The sequence below is a fragment of the Gorilla gorilla genome, chromosome 6 (genome assembly GCF_029281585.2).
Source record: "Gorilla gorilla gorilla isolate KB3781 chromosome 6, NHGRI_mGorGor1-v2.1_pri, whole genome shotgun sequence".
NCBI classification, from domain to species: Eukaryota; Metazoa; Chordata; class Mammalia; order Primates; family Hominidae; genus Gorilla; species Gorilla gorilla.
The window spans coordinates 32,534,602-32,552,408 of record NC_073230.2 but is presented as its reverse complement, the minus strand read 5'-3'; the positions used below and the strand labels follow the sequence as shown (position 1 = coordinate 32,552,408).

The following is a 17,807-nucleotide window of genomic DNA, read 5'->3' as shown; positions in this document are numbered from 1 at the left end:
TACTGTAATTGTGTGTAAACTGTTCATATCTTGAGTAGAAAGACTTAGAGATTAACCTAACGTATCAAAAATAATAGCTACAACAACTTTTCAAGACACAGTATAATAATATATAAATAGAAACAAGAAAAAGTTTTAAAAGTGGGGAGAGTGAAGTTAAAGTGCAGAGTTTTTCTTAGTTTTCTCTTTGATTTTTGTTTATGCAATCAATGTTATGTTGTCATCAGTTTAAAACAATGGGTTATAAAATATTATTTGCCCTGGGCATGGTGGCTCACACCTGTAATCCCAGCACTTTGGGAGGCCGATGCGGGTGAACCACCTGAGGTCAGGAGTTCGAGACCAGCCTGACCAAATAGTGAAACCCCATCTCTACTAAAAATACAAAAATTAGCTGGGCGTGGTGGTTTGCTCCCGTAGTCCCAGCTACTTGGGGGGCTGAGACATTAAATGGCGCCACTGAAGAAGAATGAATAAGGTCTAGTAATACAACAGGGTGACTACACTCAACAATAATTTATTGTACATTAAACAAACTAAAAGTATAATTGGATTGCTTGTAACAGAAAAAAAGGATAAATGCTTGAGGTGATGGATAGACCGTTTACCCTGATGTGATTATTATACATTGTATGCCTGTATCAAAATATCTCATGTACCTCTTAAGTATATATATATTTACCTACTTCGTACTCATAAAAATTTTAAAAGGTACATAAATGTTATCATTGCATCCTCTTAATTTTATTTTTCAGTTCCAGAATTTCTAATTAATTCTTTTTCAAATCTTTTTTAAAAACATTATAATTCCTAGTTCCCTTTTAAATTTTTCAACTTTGGCTTTTTTCTCTAGAACATCATAAATGTTAATGTATTACAGACTGCCCGATAATTCCAAAATCAGGAATCCGTATGATCTTTTTTCTTGCTTCTGCTGATTCTCATTCATATTGTGTATGCAATTATTTTTCATTGTTGGCTGAATATTTGAAAATTTTATTTGTAGAAATAATTTGAAGTCTAGCTGATATTATCTTCTGCCAGAAATAATTTTCATTTGGTTTTACCAGGTATCTGGAGGCAACAGAACTCCTTATTCCAAGTTCAAAAGTTGAGGCTTTCCTTGGCCAGCCAGAAAATATGTCAGGCTGCAGACCTTGTAAGATCTGGGTTTTGGCCAGTTCACCCTCACTACCAGGGTGCAGCCTAAATGCTGGCCTAAAGTAGGGGGTGGTTTGCCAGATTCCAAACCTCTGTAAGCCCTGAATTGATATAATGGATGGATGGATGGATGGATGGATGGATGGATGGATAGATAGATAGATAGATAGACCGACAGACAGATAGTGGGAATCCTCAGTGGCCTGGGTTGAAATACTCCTCTGGAGATTTGTGTTTGCTTCTGCCAGACACAGGGATACACTGCCCATCCACAATGTCTTTGTTCATTTTTCAGATAGAGTTTTCTCAGACTATGTGAGTAGAGTACAGTCAAACCCTAAGCCTGCATGAAGGCAGACCTGTGGTTATGAATTCTTAGGGAATACTTTTTTCTGCCACTTGATACTAAGGCCAAGACAGACAAGACTAACCTGGTTCTTCTCTTTGCTGGTGGAAAGACTGTATTTTATTCTTCAGATTTAAGTGTACCAGGATTATGCATGGATCTCTGCCAACTTTCCCCTCAACTCGCCCATTACCATTTTGTATGAGCTTTACTTCCATTTTGCTGCACTGCTATTACAGCCTGAGGCTCTTTCTTTCAACACAAGTCCTTAAAATGGCCCTGGAGTCAGCTTATGCTTATCACACCATTTTCAGTTCTTATGCCCTACCTCAAAATCTCCAACCTGGAGATTTCTCTTACTTGTGTCTCAATTTTGATTGGGTAGGGTGGGGGATTTTACTAGACTTTTTTTAATCAGAAGAGTTTTTAAAAATACAGTCGTCCCCACTTACCCACAGTGGATGCCTGAAACTGCAGATAGTACCAAACCCTACATATATGGTAATGTACAACATAACAATGTTTTGGCAAATGATGATCACAAATACAATGCTGTTTCTTTTTGTTTTGTTTTTTGAGACGGAGTTTCACTCCTGTTGCCCAGGCTGGAGTGCAATGGTGTGATCTCGGCTTACTGCAACCTCCACCTGCCGGGTTCAAGTGATTCTCCTGCCTCAGCCTCCCAAATAGCTGGGATTACAGGCGCCTGCCACTATGCCTGGCTAATTTTGTATATTCAGTAGAGATGGGGTTTCACTATGTTGGCCAGGCTGGTCTCAAACTCCTGACCTCAGGTGATCCACCCACGTTGGCCTCTCAAAGTGCTAGGATTACAAGCATGAGCCACCGCACCCGACCAATGTTGTTTTTTTCTTTTTCCTGTACCTTTTCTATGTTTAGGTACACAAAAACCATTGCATTGCAATTGCCTACAGTATTCTGTACAGTATCATGCTGTACAGGTTTCTAGCCTAGAAGCAGTAGACTACACCATATAGCCTAAGTGTGTAGTAGGCTTGTATTAGTCTGTTTTCGCACTGCTTTAAAGAAATACCCAAAACTGGGTAATTTATAAAGAAAAGAGGTTTAATCGACTTACAGTTCCACATGGCTGGAGAGGCCTGGGGAAACTTATAATCATGGCAGAAGGGGAAGCAGGCACATCTTACATGGTGGCAGGAGAGAGAGCACAGAGGAAATGCCAGACATTTATCAAACAACCAGATCTAGTGAGAACTCCCTCACTATCACAAGAACAGCATGGAGGAAACCATGCCCATGATCCAATCACCTCCCAGCAGCTCCCTACCTTGACATGTGGGGGATTAGAATTCAAGATGAGATTTGTGTGGAGACACAAAGCCAAACCATATTAAGGCTATACCATCCAGGTTTGTGTAAGTACACTCTACAATGTTCACAACGACAAAATTACCTAACATCACATTTGTCAGAACGTATCCTTATTGTTAACTGATACATGGCTGGACTGCGGTTTTGTCTATATAGTACATACATAACTATGATGTAATTTAATTTATAAATTAGGCACAGTAAGAGACTAACAATAATCATGAAGTAGAACAGTTATAACAATATACTGTAATAAAAGTTATGTGAGGCCAGGCATGGTGGTTCACGCCTGTAATCCCAGCAATTTGGGAGGCCGCGGTGAACAGATCACAATGTCAGGAGTTTGAGACCAGCCTGGCCAACATGGTGAAACCCCGTCTCTACTAAAGATAAAAAAAAATTAGCCAGGCGTGGTGGCGCGTGCCTGTAATCCCAGCTACTTGGGAGGGCGAGGCAGGAGAACTGCTTGCACCCAGGAGGTGGAGGTTGCCGTGAGCCGAGATTGTGCCACTGCACTCCAGCCTGGGCAACAGAGCAAGACTCCATCTCAAAAATTAAAAAAAATAAATAATTTTAAAAAGATGGAGGTGGGGGAGTAGATATAACAGAAATGAATATGAAAAAAGCGGTTTGCAAAATGTTACTGTTCTCTTCAACTAATTCTCTTAGGTACCGCCAGTAAATTGTAGGTAACATGAATCTCTTGAATACATATAAAACACAAAATTTATGGTATCTGCTTTACTACAGGAAGGTGCTAACTGTTCATTTTTGTGGTTGTTCTTTCTGTCTCTTCATCTTCCCATTACTTTCAGTAACAACTCTTTATCCACAATTTCCTTAGTTAAAAGAAAAAAAAAACAACTGGCCAGGCGCGGTGGCTCACACCTGTAATCCCAGCTCTTTGGGAGGCCGAGGCAGGTGGATCACGAGGTCAGGAGTTCAAGACCAGTCTGGCCAACATAGTGAAACCCTGTCTCTACTAAAAATACAAAAAATTAGCCAGGCGTGGTGGTGTGCACCTGTAATCCCAGCTACTCAGGAGGCTGAGGCAGGAGAATCATGTGAACCCAGGAGGCAGAGGTTGCAGTGAGCTGAGATCACACCACTGCACTGCAGCCTGGGTGACGACAGAATGAGACTCCATCTCAAAAAATAAATAAATAAATAAATAAAACCCTTCCTGTTTTCTATTCTTCCTGTCATGAGAATAAATTTAAAATGGCTTCAATCCATTCACGGTGGGCGGGGAGGGTGCGGTGGGCGGGGAACAGAACACAAGAAAGGAGGAAAAATTAATCAGAACTTGGGGCCAGAATTTGAGGGGTAAAGGAGTCAAGAAAACCAGTGACAGAACTGAGCATGTCAGGAAGGGGATCTAGTTTTAAAGGATAACTATGATAACTAAAAGCTGTGGTATTAACGCCTTTATTTCTAATATGACCTCAACTGCATTAAGCTTACTTGAACATGACCTTTACTTAGGTCAGAAGGGATGCAAATCCTCTAGATTTCCAAGAATTCTCTAATCATCTGAAAATGTTTCTTCCTAGATGTTGCCAGCAAACCTGTGTTCTTTAGGCACACGAACGCGAGGGAGAGGAGGGCGTTAGCAGAAAAGACGCCAACAGGTAAGGGGTCAGAGGGTTAATCCTGTCTCTGCCGCAAATGCAGCACCTTCCTCATCTTGGGGCGTCCATCAAGCGGAGAGCTGGAATATGACTGAAAGTAACAGAGTAGAGGTGGAACTAGAACAAGGTCACGAGCTGGTGCCCAACTCGTGTAACTCCTGGTTCCAGGCTGTCCCTCTAGGATGCTGTTGGCGCCAGCCGTGGTAGTAGGACAGAGTCTGGGTAAAGGTCGCCTGCTGACAAGATGGTAGCTAGGAGACCTCTAGGTGCGCCAAAATTAGGGCGTCTTTTCCTGGACCGGCAAAACGCCCTGCTCAAAGCTCAATCACCACGCCCAAGAACTGATACTTTAGCAGGGCAACGCGCCAACCAAGCGACTCCGCCCCACCCTCCCCGCTCCTCCAGCACACGCAAGCGCACAGAGGCCTGCGAGTGATGTCACCTCTCCCGACACCACCTCGTTGTCGTACGACCAAAGGCCTGTCGTAACGGCCGGGAAAAGCCCCGAGAGGAAGGGCACGCGCGCCGTACACCCTAACCTGCTCGCCAGCATGCGCGCGCAGGTCCTTGGCGCAGGCATTGGGACTAGAGCCAATGAGGTGCGGCGACGTTACTGCGTAGCCGCCAGCTCGGCCGCACGTCAAGGCGCGGGAGCGCGGAGCGAGTTTGGTTGCACTTTCACCGGTACTTAAGCGCGGACCGGCGTGTCCTTGGACTTAGAGAGTGGGGACGTCCGGCTTGGGAGCGGGAATCTTCGTTGTGCCAGCGACTAAAAAGAGGTGAGAGCGGGTCGCGGAGGCCGCACCTGGTTAGAGGCAGAGCTGTGGGAGGCGCGCACTCGCGAGCGACCGAAACCCAAGCGGGGAGCCTCCGAGTGGAGCCCGCGCTGGGTGGGAGGGCGGGGAGTGAGGACCATGGACTGTGGTCAGACCGAGCTGGGCGAGTAACGGCTTGAGGTGCGGCGGAGCCCTAACTAGGGACAGGTATGGTCTCGGTCAGGGACTGGAGGCGGCTTGGATACAGATCCGAGGAAGAGGCGGCCTCTTCCGTAGTGGTTGCTGAAGGGCTATGGAAATGATAGGCAAGACTTCCCTCCTGGAAAGCCGAAGCTTAGAGCTTCACGTTCTTCTTCAGAGGGCAAAAGCTGTTGCTCTTCTAATAAGGGGCCATTTCTTTTCGTGGGCACATGTTTCTTCCGTCAGTCGTTCTGACATCCTAGAAAGAGTTTCATCAGTCACCTTGAAACCGACCTGGACCGGTGACCTCGTGGTCGCTCCAGGAGATCACAGGTAGGGGAGTTGGGATGTCCCCGGGGGACCGTGCAGCCTGCCCCTGCGCTCCCATTCACAAGTTCGAGTGTCAAGCTACTCCTGTGACCTGGACAGATAGAAACAGCCAGGACCGCTTTGTAAACATTTGTGTGCTTTGCGTTATCCTCAGGGAGAGGTGGCTTTACATTGTAGTAAGATTAAATGGTTAGGTCTTCTTAAAAGTTGCGGTTGTGGTGATTTTGGCTTAATGTGTTCGCCCTTGAGCTTCAGATCTGTGACTTCGTGACCATGATTGTCTCTTCTGAAACTGGAGTTTGAATTAGGTTCCCTCTTTGCTTGGGCTTTAACGTTCCTTCACGTATACACACAAAAATACGTTTTTGAGGAGGTACTCCTAAAAAATGTTTTTGGTATTAAAGAATATTTGGTATAAAGAGTATTAAAGCAAAACAAGATTCATTCTGGTATTTAATGACATAAATTAGCAATGGATTGGTAATTAAGTGGCTAGAGTGGTCATTCATTTACACTGTATTTGTTACCTGAGGAAAAATTTACTAAGTTGAAGCTTTCGTTTTTAGAATTAAATATGGGTGATGTTGAGAAAGGCAAGAAGATTTTTATTATGAAGTGTTCCCAGTGCCACACCGTTGAAAAGGGAGGCAAGCACAAGACTGGGCCAAATCTCCATGGTCTCTTCGGGCGGAAGACAGGTCAGGCCCCTGGATACTCTTACACAGCCGCCAATAAGAACAAAGGTAAGAGTCACTTGTTAAATAAAACAACACAAAATGCAGGAATATAACATGTGGCAAACTGTCAGGAGTGTGAAATACTTAACCGATGCATTCTTTCTTGTTTAGGCATCATCTGGGGAGAGGATACACTGATGGAGTATTTGGAGAATCCCAAGAAGTACATCCCTGGAACAAAAATGATCTTTGTCGGCATTAAGAAGAAGGAAGAAAGGGCAGACTTAATAGCTTATCTCAAAAAAGCTACTAATGAGTAATAGTTGGCCACTGCCTTATTTATTACAAAACAGAAATGTCTCATGACTTTTTTATGTGTACCATCCTTTAATAGATCTCATACACCAGAATTCAGATCATGAATGACTGACAGAATATTTTGTTGGGCAGTCCTGATTTAAAACTAAGACTGGCTTGTGGTTAAATGAATATGTTCAGTTTTTGAATTTTAATAGTAACTCCAATTCAGTAAATGCTATCACTGTTTACCCCTTTTAAAGATATGATTAGACTTCGTTAGTAATGTTCAACTTTTCACAAAGATGGTGAGTGCCATCTTAAAACTTACTGGAGATTGGTTTTATATTTAGATTTATATAACTGGTTATGTGAATATATTTAAATACTGGGGAAATTCCTTCACTGTTTTAGAACCAAGCAAGATTCACCTGTGTTTTGTGTTCATGTTCATTTGCCTCTTAAAGGCAAGGGTTGAAGATAAATAAGGTAGCAATGTCTATAGTTTTGGCCTTAACTATGCCAATCTAATTATAATTCCCTGTATTTAAAATGGTTCCTTTTACTTATTGAAAGGCATTTTAGTGTGGTTTATGTGTAATATTAAAGATTATTCAACACCTCTCACATCTTACAGATCTATAAGGTTACATGCTTTTAAAATAGTAGCAAGTTAAACTTCACTCTTGAATTCTTTACAATCTAAGTCAAACTAAGTTATAATTTAGGATTGTCTTTAAACAGCCATTCAGAAACAAAACTGTAGAACTGTATTTGTGATTGGGAATGGTGCTTTTGCCAACTTAAAAGGATTAAAGTAACGGAGATATACACAAATTTTAAAATTATGTGTGATCACAAGACTAAAGATAATTAAAAAGAAAACCACAGATCATGATTTTTTGACTGTGCTTGATTTCATGACTGATGCACAAATTTTAATGATTAAAAAGTGCAGGAGCCCTAAATGTCAGTGCAGCAGTGTTAACCAGTCATGGTGCTAGATTGTTTACTTGGTTTTCTAGGACTGCCTCAGCTAGAATAACACTTCACTAATTGACTCTTAGTTTCTTTGCCCAGATTGAGAACTGCAGCATTTATGCCAGACATGGACAGAGGAATGCCTCTGGTCATAGTTTTGTGATGTGTAACAGTGTATAATTACATACTGAATTATTTCATGCATAGTCTGTGCCATACACATTTAGGGTAGTCCTTGGAGATTTTGTGGAGATGGTGAGCACAAGGTAAATCATAAAGAATAATGAGAAAATAAATCTATGCTGGTGGAGCTGAGAACTGTATCTTTGTGGGACAGTGAGAAGACTGAGAAGATGTGAATCCATGGTCTCAAAGGTGATAGGGACGATTAGATAGGTGTTTAAGGCCTGAAAGCAATTTATAACATATAAGTCTTATTTTTATTTATAGAAGAAATGTGGAAAGCTTGCTGTAATTCATATTTGAAGTCCTACTCTGAGTTCTGGTGGGGAATTTAAAAATGCATCCTGGAAATCCTTTAAAGATTTCAGACTTTGAAAGGCCTTGTAGCAGAGGACTTGGTGACTGTATAAAGTTAGTGGTATTCAGGGACAGTGTAGCAATTAGCTTACAAGGGAACAATTCTGGACTAATGAGAAAGACCTGAAGTGAAGGCTAGAGAGTTGATTTTTTTTTTTTTTTTTTTTTGGCATCCTGGAAATGATACAGGAAACAAACATATTAAGATAGATACAGAAATGTGTTCAACCTTTCATCTTGGCTAGTTGTGGCATTTAGTTTGTTTTTTGAGACATGGTCATGCTGTGTCGCCAAGGTTGGAGTGCAGTGGTGCGATCTTGGCTGGCTGCAACCTCTATTTCCCAGGCTCAAGCGATTCTCTCACTTCAGCTTCCCAAGTAGCTGGGACTACAGGTGTTCGCCACCATGCCCAGCTAATTTTTTTGTAGAGATGGAGTTTTGCCATGTGGTCCCAGGCTGGTCTCAAACTCCTGAGCTCAAGCAATCTGTACACTTGCCTTGGCTCCCCAAAGTTCTGGGATTACAGGCGTGAGCCACCAGGCCCTGCCTGGTTTTCAAATTCAGAAATATTATTTAACCCAGAAGTAATCAGCCCAGTGGTAACTTAGGTTTAATTTTTTTTCAGGTTTAAAATTTTTCTCATTTATTTTTTCTGAGACGGAGTTTCGCCCTTTTCGCCCAGGCTGAGTACAGTGGTGCAATCTCACTGCAACCTCCGCCTTCCAGTTGCAAGTGATTCTCCTGCCTCAGCCTCCTGAGTAGCTGGGATTACAGGCACCCGCCACCACGCCTGGCTAATTTTTGTATTTTTAGTGGAGATGGCGTTTCACCATGTTGGCCAGACTGGTCTTGGACTCCTGACCTCGTGATCCACCCACCTTGGCCTCCCACAGTTCTAGGATTACAGTTGTGAGCCACCACGTCCGGCCAATTTTTCTCATTTCTATGCCTCCTATATTAAGGTCTGTGTTGGCACAGATGAGTAACTGCCATGTTCTAGGTCAGTTATACCCAAGTACTTCTGGTGGTTTAAAATGTGATTCTGTAACTTTTTTACTTTTATTTTTTTGAGATAATTTCACTCTTGTTGCCCAGGCTGGAGTGCAATGGCGTGATTTCTGCTCACCGCAACCTCCGCCTTCCAGGTTCAAGCGATTCTGCTGACTCAGCCTCTCGAGTAGCTGGGATTACAAGCATGCGCCACCATGCCCAGCTTATTTTGTGTTTTTAGTAGAGACAGGGTTTCTCCATGCTGGACATGTTGGTCTTGAACGCCCGACGTCAGGCGATCTACCTGCCTCGGCCTCCCAAAGTGCTGGGATTACAGGCGTGAGCCACCACGCCTGGCCAATTCTGTAATTTTTTTAAAAGGACATTTCTATCAGGGATATATACTTTCAGAAATAAGGAAATAGGGGAAAAAAAGAGCTAGCACTATAAACCACATGTTTTCATTTCTAGTGCTTCGCTGTAAGTGGCTAGGTTGGTAGAATCAAAAACAAGGGCCAGATGTATTTAAGGGGTATTCAGATGCCACCTACATGCTTATTTTGTCTAGAACAGTGCTGTCTAACAGAACTTTCTGTGACGATGGATATTTTGTAGACTTATGCTGTCCAGTGTGGTAGCCACTAACCACATGTGGCTGTTAAGCCCTTGAAATATAGCTAGTGTGACTAGAAAGTATTTTATTTTAAATTTACATAGGCACAAGTGGCTAGTGGCTACTGTATTGACATTCTGGGTCTAGGACTAGAACCAGTGGTCTGTAACAAAAGTACTTTCTCTGTACTCTATTAAATCTAGAATTAGCCGGGCATGGTCGCTCATGCCTGTAATCTCAGCACTTTGGGAGGCCAAGGCAGGCAGATCACTTGAGGTCAGGCGTTTGAGACCAGCCTGGTCAACATGGCGAAACCCTGTCTCTACAAAAAACAAAAATTAGCCAGGTGTGGTGGTGGGCACCTGTAATCTCAGCTACTTGGGAGGCTGAGGCACAAGAATCACTTGAACTTGGGAGGTGGAGGTTGCAGTGAGCCAAGATTGTGCCACTGCACTCAAGCCTGGGGTGACGAGTGAAACTGTCTCCAAAAAAAAAAAAAAAATCTAGAATTCTTGGAAGTACATTATATTGCCCTTCAGAACAGATTCCAGTTCCTGTTGTGCTCACCTTTATAATTTTACCATAAGTTTTACCTATTCGTAAGTTGGCAGTTTTAAATAGATAACATTCTGGTGGTAGCTAGGGATTTACCTTTTGTCATCCTTTTCCTACACTTTTCTCGAATTCCTTTATAGATGTACAGTTTTGCTTTAACCACTGAAGATTGCTGTAAATTATGAAGGGTGTGATAGAATCCACATGGCTGTCAAGAAGGAGATCTTACCAAGGACAGTTGACTGACTAGTCTCAGATTGTTTCATATCATTTATACTTGGGCAAGAGTAAACTAGATAACTTGGCGTCGTGGTGCACACCTGTAGTCCCAGCCACTCTGAGGCAGGAGGACTGCTTGTGCCCAGAAGTTCGAGGCTGCAGTGTAGCTGTGATTGTGCTACTGCACTCCAGCCTGGGCAACAGATAAAGGAAACTCCATCTATTTAAAAAAAAAAAGTGGTCTGGGCGCGGTAGGTCATGCCTGCAATCCCAGCACTTTGGGAGATCACCTGAGGTCAGGAGTTTGACCAGCCTGGCCAACATGGTGAAACCCCATCTCTACCAAAAATATAAAAACTAGCTGGGCCTGGTGGCGGGCACCTGTAATTGCAGCTATTTGAGAGGCTGAGGCAGGAGAATCGCTTGAACCTGGGAGGTGGGGGTTGCAGTGAGCCAAGACCACCCCATCGCACTCCAGCCTGGGCAACCATAGTGAAACTCCGTCTCAAAAAAAAAAAAAGTTTTCTTAGAATGGAAAATATTCATTCATGAGCTCTTTTGGCAATCCGTCATCTTATCAGAATATTCTGAAAACCAATAAGATGTTGCCAAGTTGGGGGCGAGAGCTATGTAATGCAAGGCATATGCCTGATGAAGTACACAAGTACACCTGACCAGAAACTTTTTGTCTCCCACATAAGTCTCTTCTAGGCACTGTCAGGGTACATAACTGAGCTGCTGCTTTGACTGTATTTTCTGTGCCTCAGAATAACCATTGTCCTGGTGTTCATATCCTTAGAGTTTAGTACAAAATGTTGGATATCCATTTAATAGGTTCCAGGTTATCTTAGTTGGAGTTGGTGGTATTTGAAAACGTCATGCCTTCAGGCTATCATTTCCCTCAGAAAGCTAAGTAAATTTACTGCATTCATTTCTCAAAGAGTAAAAGTGCAGGTCGTATGTGTCTATGAACATTTAAACATGTTAAAATGTTAAAATTAACATTTTAAATTTAAACATTTAAATATGTCTGTAACTTGAACAGTGTAGTTTCAGAAAGGACCACTGGGCTAGTGTAATGCAGAAAATGCTGGGTCTAGGATTAGGAGAAAATTGTGTTTAGTGTGTGTCAATAAACAGCCCGTGGACCCAATCTGACCAGATGCCTGTTTTTGTAAAGAAAACTTTATTGGGCTTGGTGCAGTGGCTTATGCCTGTAATCCGAGCACTTTGGGAGGCCGGGGCAGATGGATCACAAGGTCAGGAGTTTGAGACCAGCCTGACCAACATGGTGAAAGCCCGTCTCTACTAAAATACAAAAATTACCTAGGGGTTGGGGGGCGGTGGGCACCTGAAATCCAGCTACTCGGAGGCTGAGGCAGGAGAATCGCTTCAACCTGAGAGGCAGAGGTTGCAGTGAGCCAAGATCGCACCACTGCACTCCAGCTTGGGCAACAGAGCAAGACTCCGTCTCAAGAAAAAAAACTTTATTGGATCACAGTCACATTCATTAGTGTATTGTTTAGGGCTGCTTTGGACTACAACATTAGAGGTTAGTGGTTGTGACAAAGCCTAAAATATTTAGTGTGGCATTTTACAGAGTTTCTCAGTTCTGTGTTTAGAGCTTTGCTTTATCAATCTGATTAACACAACGTTGTATTTGTGGAGAATGGGAATAGGCACCTCAAAAGATTCACTGATGTGTGAATGCCTGTAACTGGCAAGCACAGAAAAATTTGTTCATATCTATGTCAAATTCCTTGAAAGTCACATAGTGAAAAATCACTACTTCCAAGGTTAGCAATAACCTAGTTGTCGATATTTTTTATTCTCAATTGACTCAATCTGTGTGACATCTGACACACTTGACTGCTCTTATTTTCTCACTTCCCTCAGTTTGTTAGTTTCACATTCACATAGAATGAAACAGACATAAACATCCTTATGTATGTGTAGCTGTAATAATCTGTTGATAACCCACATACTTCAGCATGACGTTTCGCCCAAATTCTAGTCCCTGAACTTAAATTGCTTTGTAGTTATAAAGTGCATTCATATCTCAATTCATCCTCAGCACCTCATAAGGCATTGGGGACAGGCTCAGAGGTTGTTACTGCTAAAGGTCACACAGATACACTTCCTTGTTAGCAGTACCACATGTACTGACACCAGCCCTTCCTCCGTGCCTTCTAAAACGCCACATAAACTGGGTCATCTCTTTTAGCCTCTTTACAGAATGTACACACTTTGTTAATAGAAACAGGGCTTTCTCCAGGCCCATGAACTTCTCAGCCCTCACAAATAGAGACTGCTTCCACACAGTCCACAAAAGAGGCCATGTAGTCTTGGCATCTTCCAAATCATCACTCTTCTCTCACAGGCAGAGCTCCTTGTGTGAGGTTTCTGACATCTGCATGGACCTTTGGACCTTTTGCTGTCATCTGTGTACTTCTAGACCATTACTCACTGGGCACTTCACCTGGCTTATGATCTCTACTGCAACCCTTTTTTATTTTTAAAAGTTATCCTGGTAATAGCTGTATACATTCAAAGAACCTATCCTTAATGCCACTGTAGCCTCAATTTTTTACTTGATTTTAACTCTTCTGAGGGCTTTCCCATCATTATAATTTAGACTTATCAGTACTCCAGAATTACTCCACCTCTGAAATTAGAAATCCCAATACACCAGTCTTTGATCACAAGCTCATATTGTTCCTTGTCTCTCATTCTTATTTCTGTTGTATCTCCTTGAACTCACCAAAACCCCTAGGTCCCGATCATATTCTGAAGCCTCACTTCCTCGGCCAGCCTCTCAGTGTATCTCTTCCATCACTGCATTGCCTACATCCTCTACCTTTGTCACTTGTGTTTCCTTTTGTGGCATCTGTTCTGCAAACAGCCTGAGAACAGCCCAGCAATCTTTGCTTCCATACCTGATCTGAACACCGTAGGAGAAAATCACACTGCCGTCCGTCAGCACCACTGTAAACTTACTGTCTCTGATTCAGCTGAACCAGCAGAAACCTTGCGCAGCTGTCCTTTTATGTATCCATTCTTATCCCAGTCTTCATTGTTATTTTAGATGTTCATCATGCTCCTCATGATTCTTATCCCCACTGCCTTTCTTATAGCAGATGGCCTTGCCTCCCATTTCAGATATGAATTATTTACTTCCTGACTACGAGGAAGGTTTCTGTTGTACCCCGTCCTTCACTTTGAATGTTGTTCTTAATTCAGATATGTTTCAGAATGGTCAATCACATCAGAACAGTCGCTCTACATATTACACCCCAACATGGTCATTCTAACACCCATTCTCAACCCCCTTGTCCTCTGCCTCCCTCTCCCATAAAAGTTGGAAGGACTACATGTCTACTTTCTTTTTAGCCCAGGAACTTTGCATGGGAAGCCACATTTAAACAATATAAATTCTGGAAATTAATATTTTCTAATTCAGTTTAACAAAATTATAGTTGTCTCTACCTGAATTGGGCATGTGTAGTGCGTCCAGACCAAGAGATGATAGATCTTTGCAATTTGGGGATAGGAGGAGAAATCTATAGATTTTCTAAGTCACCTGCACTGAGTTGGGGCATGTTGTGTTGTCAGTAAGATGAAAACTTCTATACTTGTTTACTGGTGAATGGTAGAGGAAGACAGCCCAAGGATCTGAGACCTCCACTGACACTGCATAATGGAACCTTAGGCACATTAACCTCTCTGTATTTTAGTTTCCTCATCTGTAAACTGGCACTAATCATTTTAGCCCTTAGGGCGGTTTTAAGGATTAAACAAGAGAATGTACTTGGCATGTTGCCTGGCAGTCAGTAAACATTCAAAGATTAGCTATTCTTGAACTAGATGGGCAACAATTTATCAAATTGTTTAACAATTGGACATATTGCCTGGGAGAGAGTATGCTCACTGAGATGATTCTTCCAAGTGAAGTGAACAGGATGGTTTAGTGGGAGAGAAGTGCCTGGAATTAGGGATTTGTATTCCTGACTCTGGACCTTAATTCTAACCATTGACTCATCAAGTGATGTCTCATACACTTTTAGTGACCTGGACCAAGAATCAATTAAGTTCAACCTCCACCAACTTCATTTACCTTGAAAGCTTTTCTAAGGGGGGGTCCAAGGCTTGTAGTCAAAAGGTATGTATACACTGATATGTATACATTCTCATCTTCTAAGTGTGCCTAGTTTCTCTAGTAATCTACGAAAGGCATAGTTTTTAATATCCCATTTACTGGTATAATGCCAGCGCTAGTCAATTTCTCCTGAATCTTAAAATCAACAAGAAGAGAAACAAATTGAGTTGGGAATATGTGCATTAGAGGCAGCTTAGAGTGGGAAATGTTTAGGTGGTTGGCTGCAACCCTCCACTGTTCCATCTCCCAGGAGGATTTATTAGGATGTTCCATCCAGGTCATAGCAGGTTGCCACCCGGAGGGCCCTTACCTATGAAGAACTAGTGGTTCTGCCTCTCGTCCTGTCACAATGCATTGCTAACTTGTGTTTAGCAATGTTCAGTAGTTACCTTGTTAGAGTTTTGATTCTGGAACATCAGCACCTCCTATAATTTTTTTTTTTTTTTTTGAGACGGAGTCTTGCCCTGTTGCCCAGGCTAGGGTGCAGTGGTGCGATCTCAGCTCACTGCACCCTCCACCTCCTGGGTTCAAGCGATTCTCCTGTCTCAGCCTCCCAAGTAGCTGGGATTACAGGCACACCACCATGCCTGGCTAATTTTTGTATTTTTAGTAGAGATGGAGTTTTGCCATGTTGGCCAGGCCGGTCTTGAACTCCTGACCTCAGGTGATCCACCTGCCTTGGCGTCCCAAAGTGCTGGGATTACAAGTGTGAGCCACTGCTCCTGGCCCCTCCTGTAATTCTTTTTTTTTTTTTTTGAGACAGAGTCTCGCTCTTTTCGCCCAGGCTGGACTGCAGTGGCAATCTCCGGACCTTGTGATCTGCCCGCCTCGGCCTCCCAAAGTGCTGGGATTATAGGCGTGAGCCACCGTCAACTCCACTCTTAAAGTGTAGCTTTTTGGAGTTCTAACAGAGCCTAGGGAGTTGACTGGGCCTATCCTAAGGCAAGTCTTTAACCTTATTTCTTTGACAAAAACTCTGTTCAGCTCTTTAGGAACTTTCTGCTGGGCTTCTTAGCCTCCTGCCTTGTTCAGCTTGAAAATGTAGCAAATGTCTTTTTTTTTTTTTTTTGAGACGGAGTTTTTGCTCTTGTTGCCTAGGCTGGAGTGCAATGGCACAATCTTGGCTCACTGCAACCTCCATCTCCCGTGTTCAAGCGATTTTCCTGCCTCAGCCTCTGAGTAGCTGGGATTACAGGCATGTGCCACCATGCCCAGCTAATTTTGTATTTTTAGTAGAGACGGGGTTTCTCCATTTGATCAGGCTAGTCTCGAACTCCTGACCTCAGGTGATCTGCCCACCTCGGCCTCCCAAAGTGCTGGGATTACAGGCGTAAGCCACTGTACCCGGCAGCAAATGTTTTAAGGGTAGGCTGTTGGGCACATATTCTGCCCCTTCCTTCTCAACTGAGATATTCCTCCTTCAAGTCTCTGGTTATTGTTTCTTTATCCCCAAGATACTGCCAAGAGCTCTATGGTTTCTCTGCCTTTCAGTAGAGGGTCTCTACCCCAGCCCTGTCCCTGGGTTCTTAGGCTTTTGCTTCACACCCAGAACTGGTAATCACTCAGAGGAAAAATGTAGCTACGGAATGTCACCTCACCTCTCTTTGCAATTCTTTCTCCAAGGTCTTCTCCTTTCAAGTCCTGATTTCTTCTCCATTATCTTCAAGCAGATTTTTAAAAAGACAACAAAACAAAACAAACAAACAAACAAAACCCTAGTTGGGTTTTTTTACAGGTGCGGTGGCTCACGCCTGTAATCCCAGCACTATGGGAGGCCGAGGCGGGCAGATCATCTAAGGTCGGGAGTTCCAGACCAGCCTGGCCAACATGGTGAAACCCCATCTCTACTGAAAATACAAAAGGATTTTCCAGGTGTGGTGGTGTGTGCCTGTAATCCCAGCTACTCAGCATGCTGAGGCAGAAGAATCGCTTGAACCCGGGAGGTGGAGGTTGCAGTGAGCCGAGGTCGCCCCATTGCACTCCAGCCTGGGCAAAAAGAGCGAAAATTTGTCTCAAAAAAAAAAAAAGAAATAAAAAAAGCAACGCTGGTTTTTCTTACCATTCTCAGTAGGAGTGCTCTGCTGCAAGATACTTCATCTTTGGCTCCACACAAGAAAGAGGTGGACCTCAGGCCTCATCAACTCCCCCCAGCCCTCCCTCTTTATCTTGGACCTGCAGGTTCACTTACAGATGACCTGCCCTTATAAAGAACTTGCCTAACATCTCAGCCCTGCCTTAATGCCAGCAGAATAACATTGTCTTTCCTCACAATCTCCCAGCATCTCAGTCCCATTTATTTCCAGATCCCCAAACTAGCCTCCCTCTACATCCCAGGCCAGGGTAAATAATACTTGGACTTTCTTTACTTTTCTCAAAAGCAGGATTGCCTGCTTTCTAAATCCCGTGATTTTATTTTGTAGTGGTTCCCACTCCTGTCTCCTTGTTAAAATTCTGGAGTAAATGCTGTGCCTGCTCCAAATAAATTATGGAAGAAAACACATTTGGACACTCACAGATATATCGCATTCTGTTTTTCCATTTATTCCCAAGATAAAAGATTTGATAGCCCTCTCGTAGGTTGAATTCTCTTCTATGGATTGTAAATTAGTCAATTTGTGACTATTTTGCTAAGCAGAGTCAAAGATCCCTATTAAAAACAATAATGGTGGCCATTTTATAACTACGGTATTTTGTGCTTCAATTGCATGGATACCAGGGGTTTTCTATGCCTGGTCTCATTTAGCACTTAATCCTGTGCATATTGGGGGCGGGGGCAGTAACTGTTGAATGCAGTTTATTTAATCAGGAAACAGAAGCTAAGCGATGTTAGATTGCTCATTAGTAAGTTATAGAACTAAGATTCAAAGTCAAGACTCTCCAACGTCAAAACTCTTGCCCTTCCTAATACAGTTCTGCCTCCTAGCCCTTAATTCTCAGTATCTGATGTTACATAATTTCAAACCCTGGTCAGTCATTGTAACTACCCATGGGTCCCCAGAGAG

At 42.9% G+C, this 17,807-nt stretch overlaps 1 protein-coding gene across 1 annotated transcript; it reads left to right on the top strand.

Annotated features, from left to right (window-relative positions):
- The first annotated feature begins 4,847 nt into the window (after positions 1–4,847).
- CYCS (cytochrome c, somatic) lies at positions 4,848–11,737 on the top strand. The gene is made up of 3 exons (XM_019031021.4): positions 4,848–5,270; positions 6,344–6,520; positions 6,626–11,737. Exons 2-3 carry the CDS (start codon positions 6,352–6,354, stop codon positions 6,772–6,774), a joined length of 318 nt encoding a protein of 105 aa, XP_018886566.1. The 5' UTR covers positions 4,848–5,270; positions 6,344–6,351; the 3' UTR covers positions 6,775–11,737.
- The last annotated feature ends 6,070 nt before the right edge of the window (positions 11,738–17,807 follow it).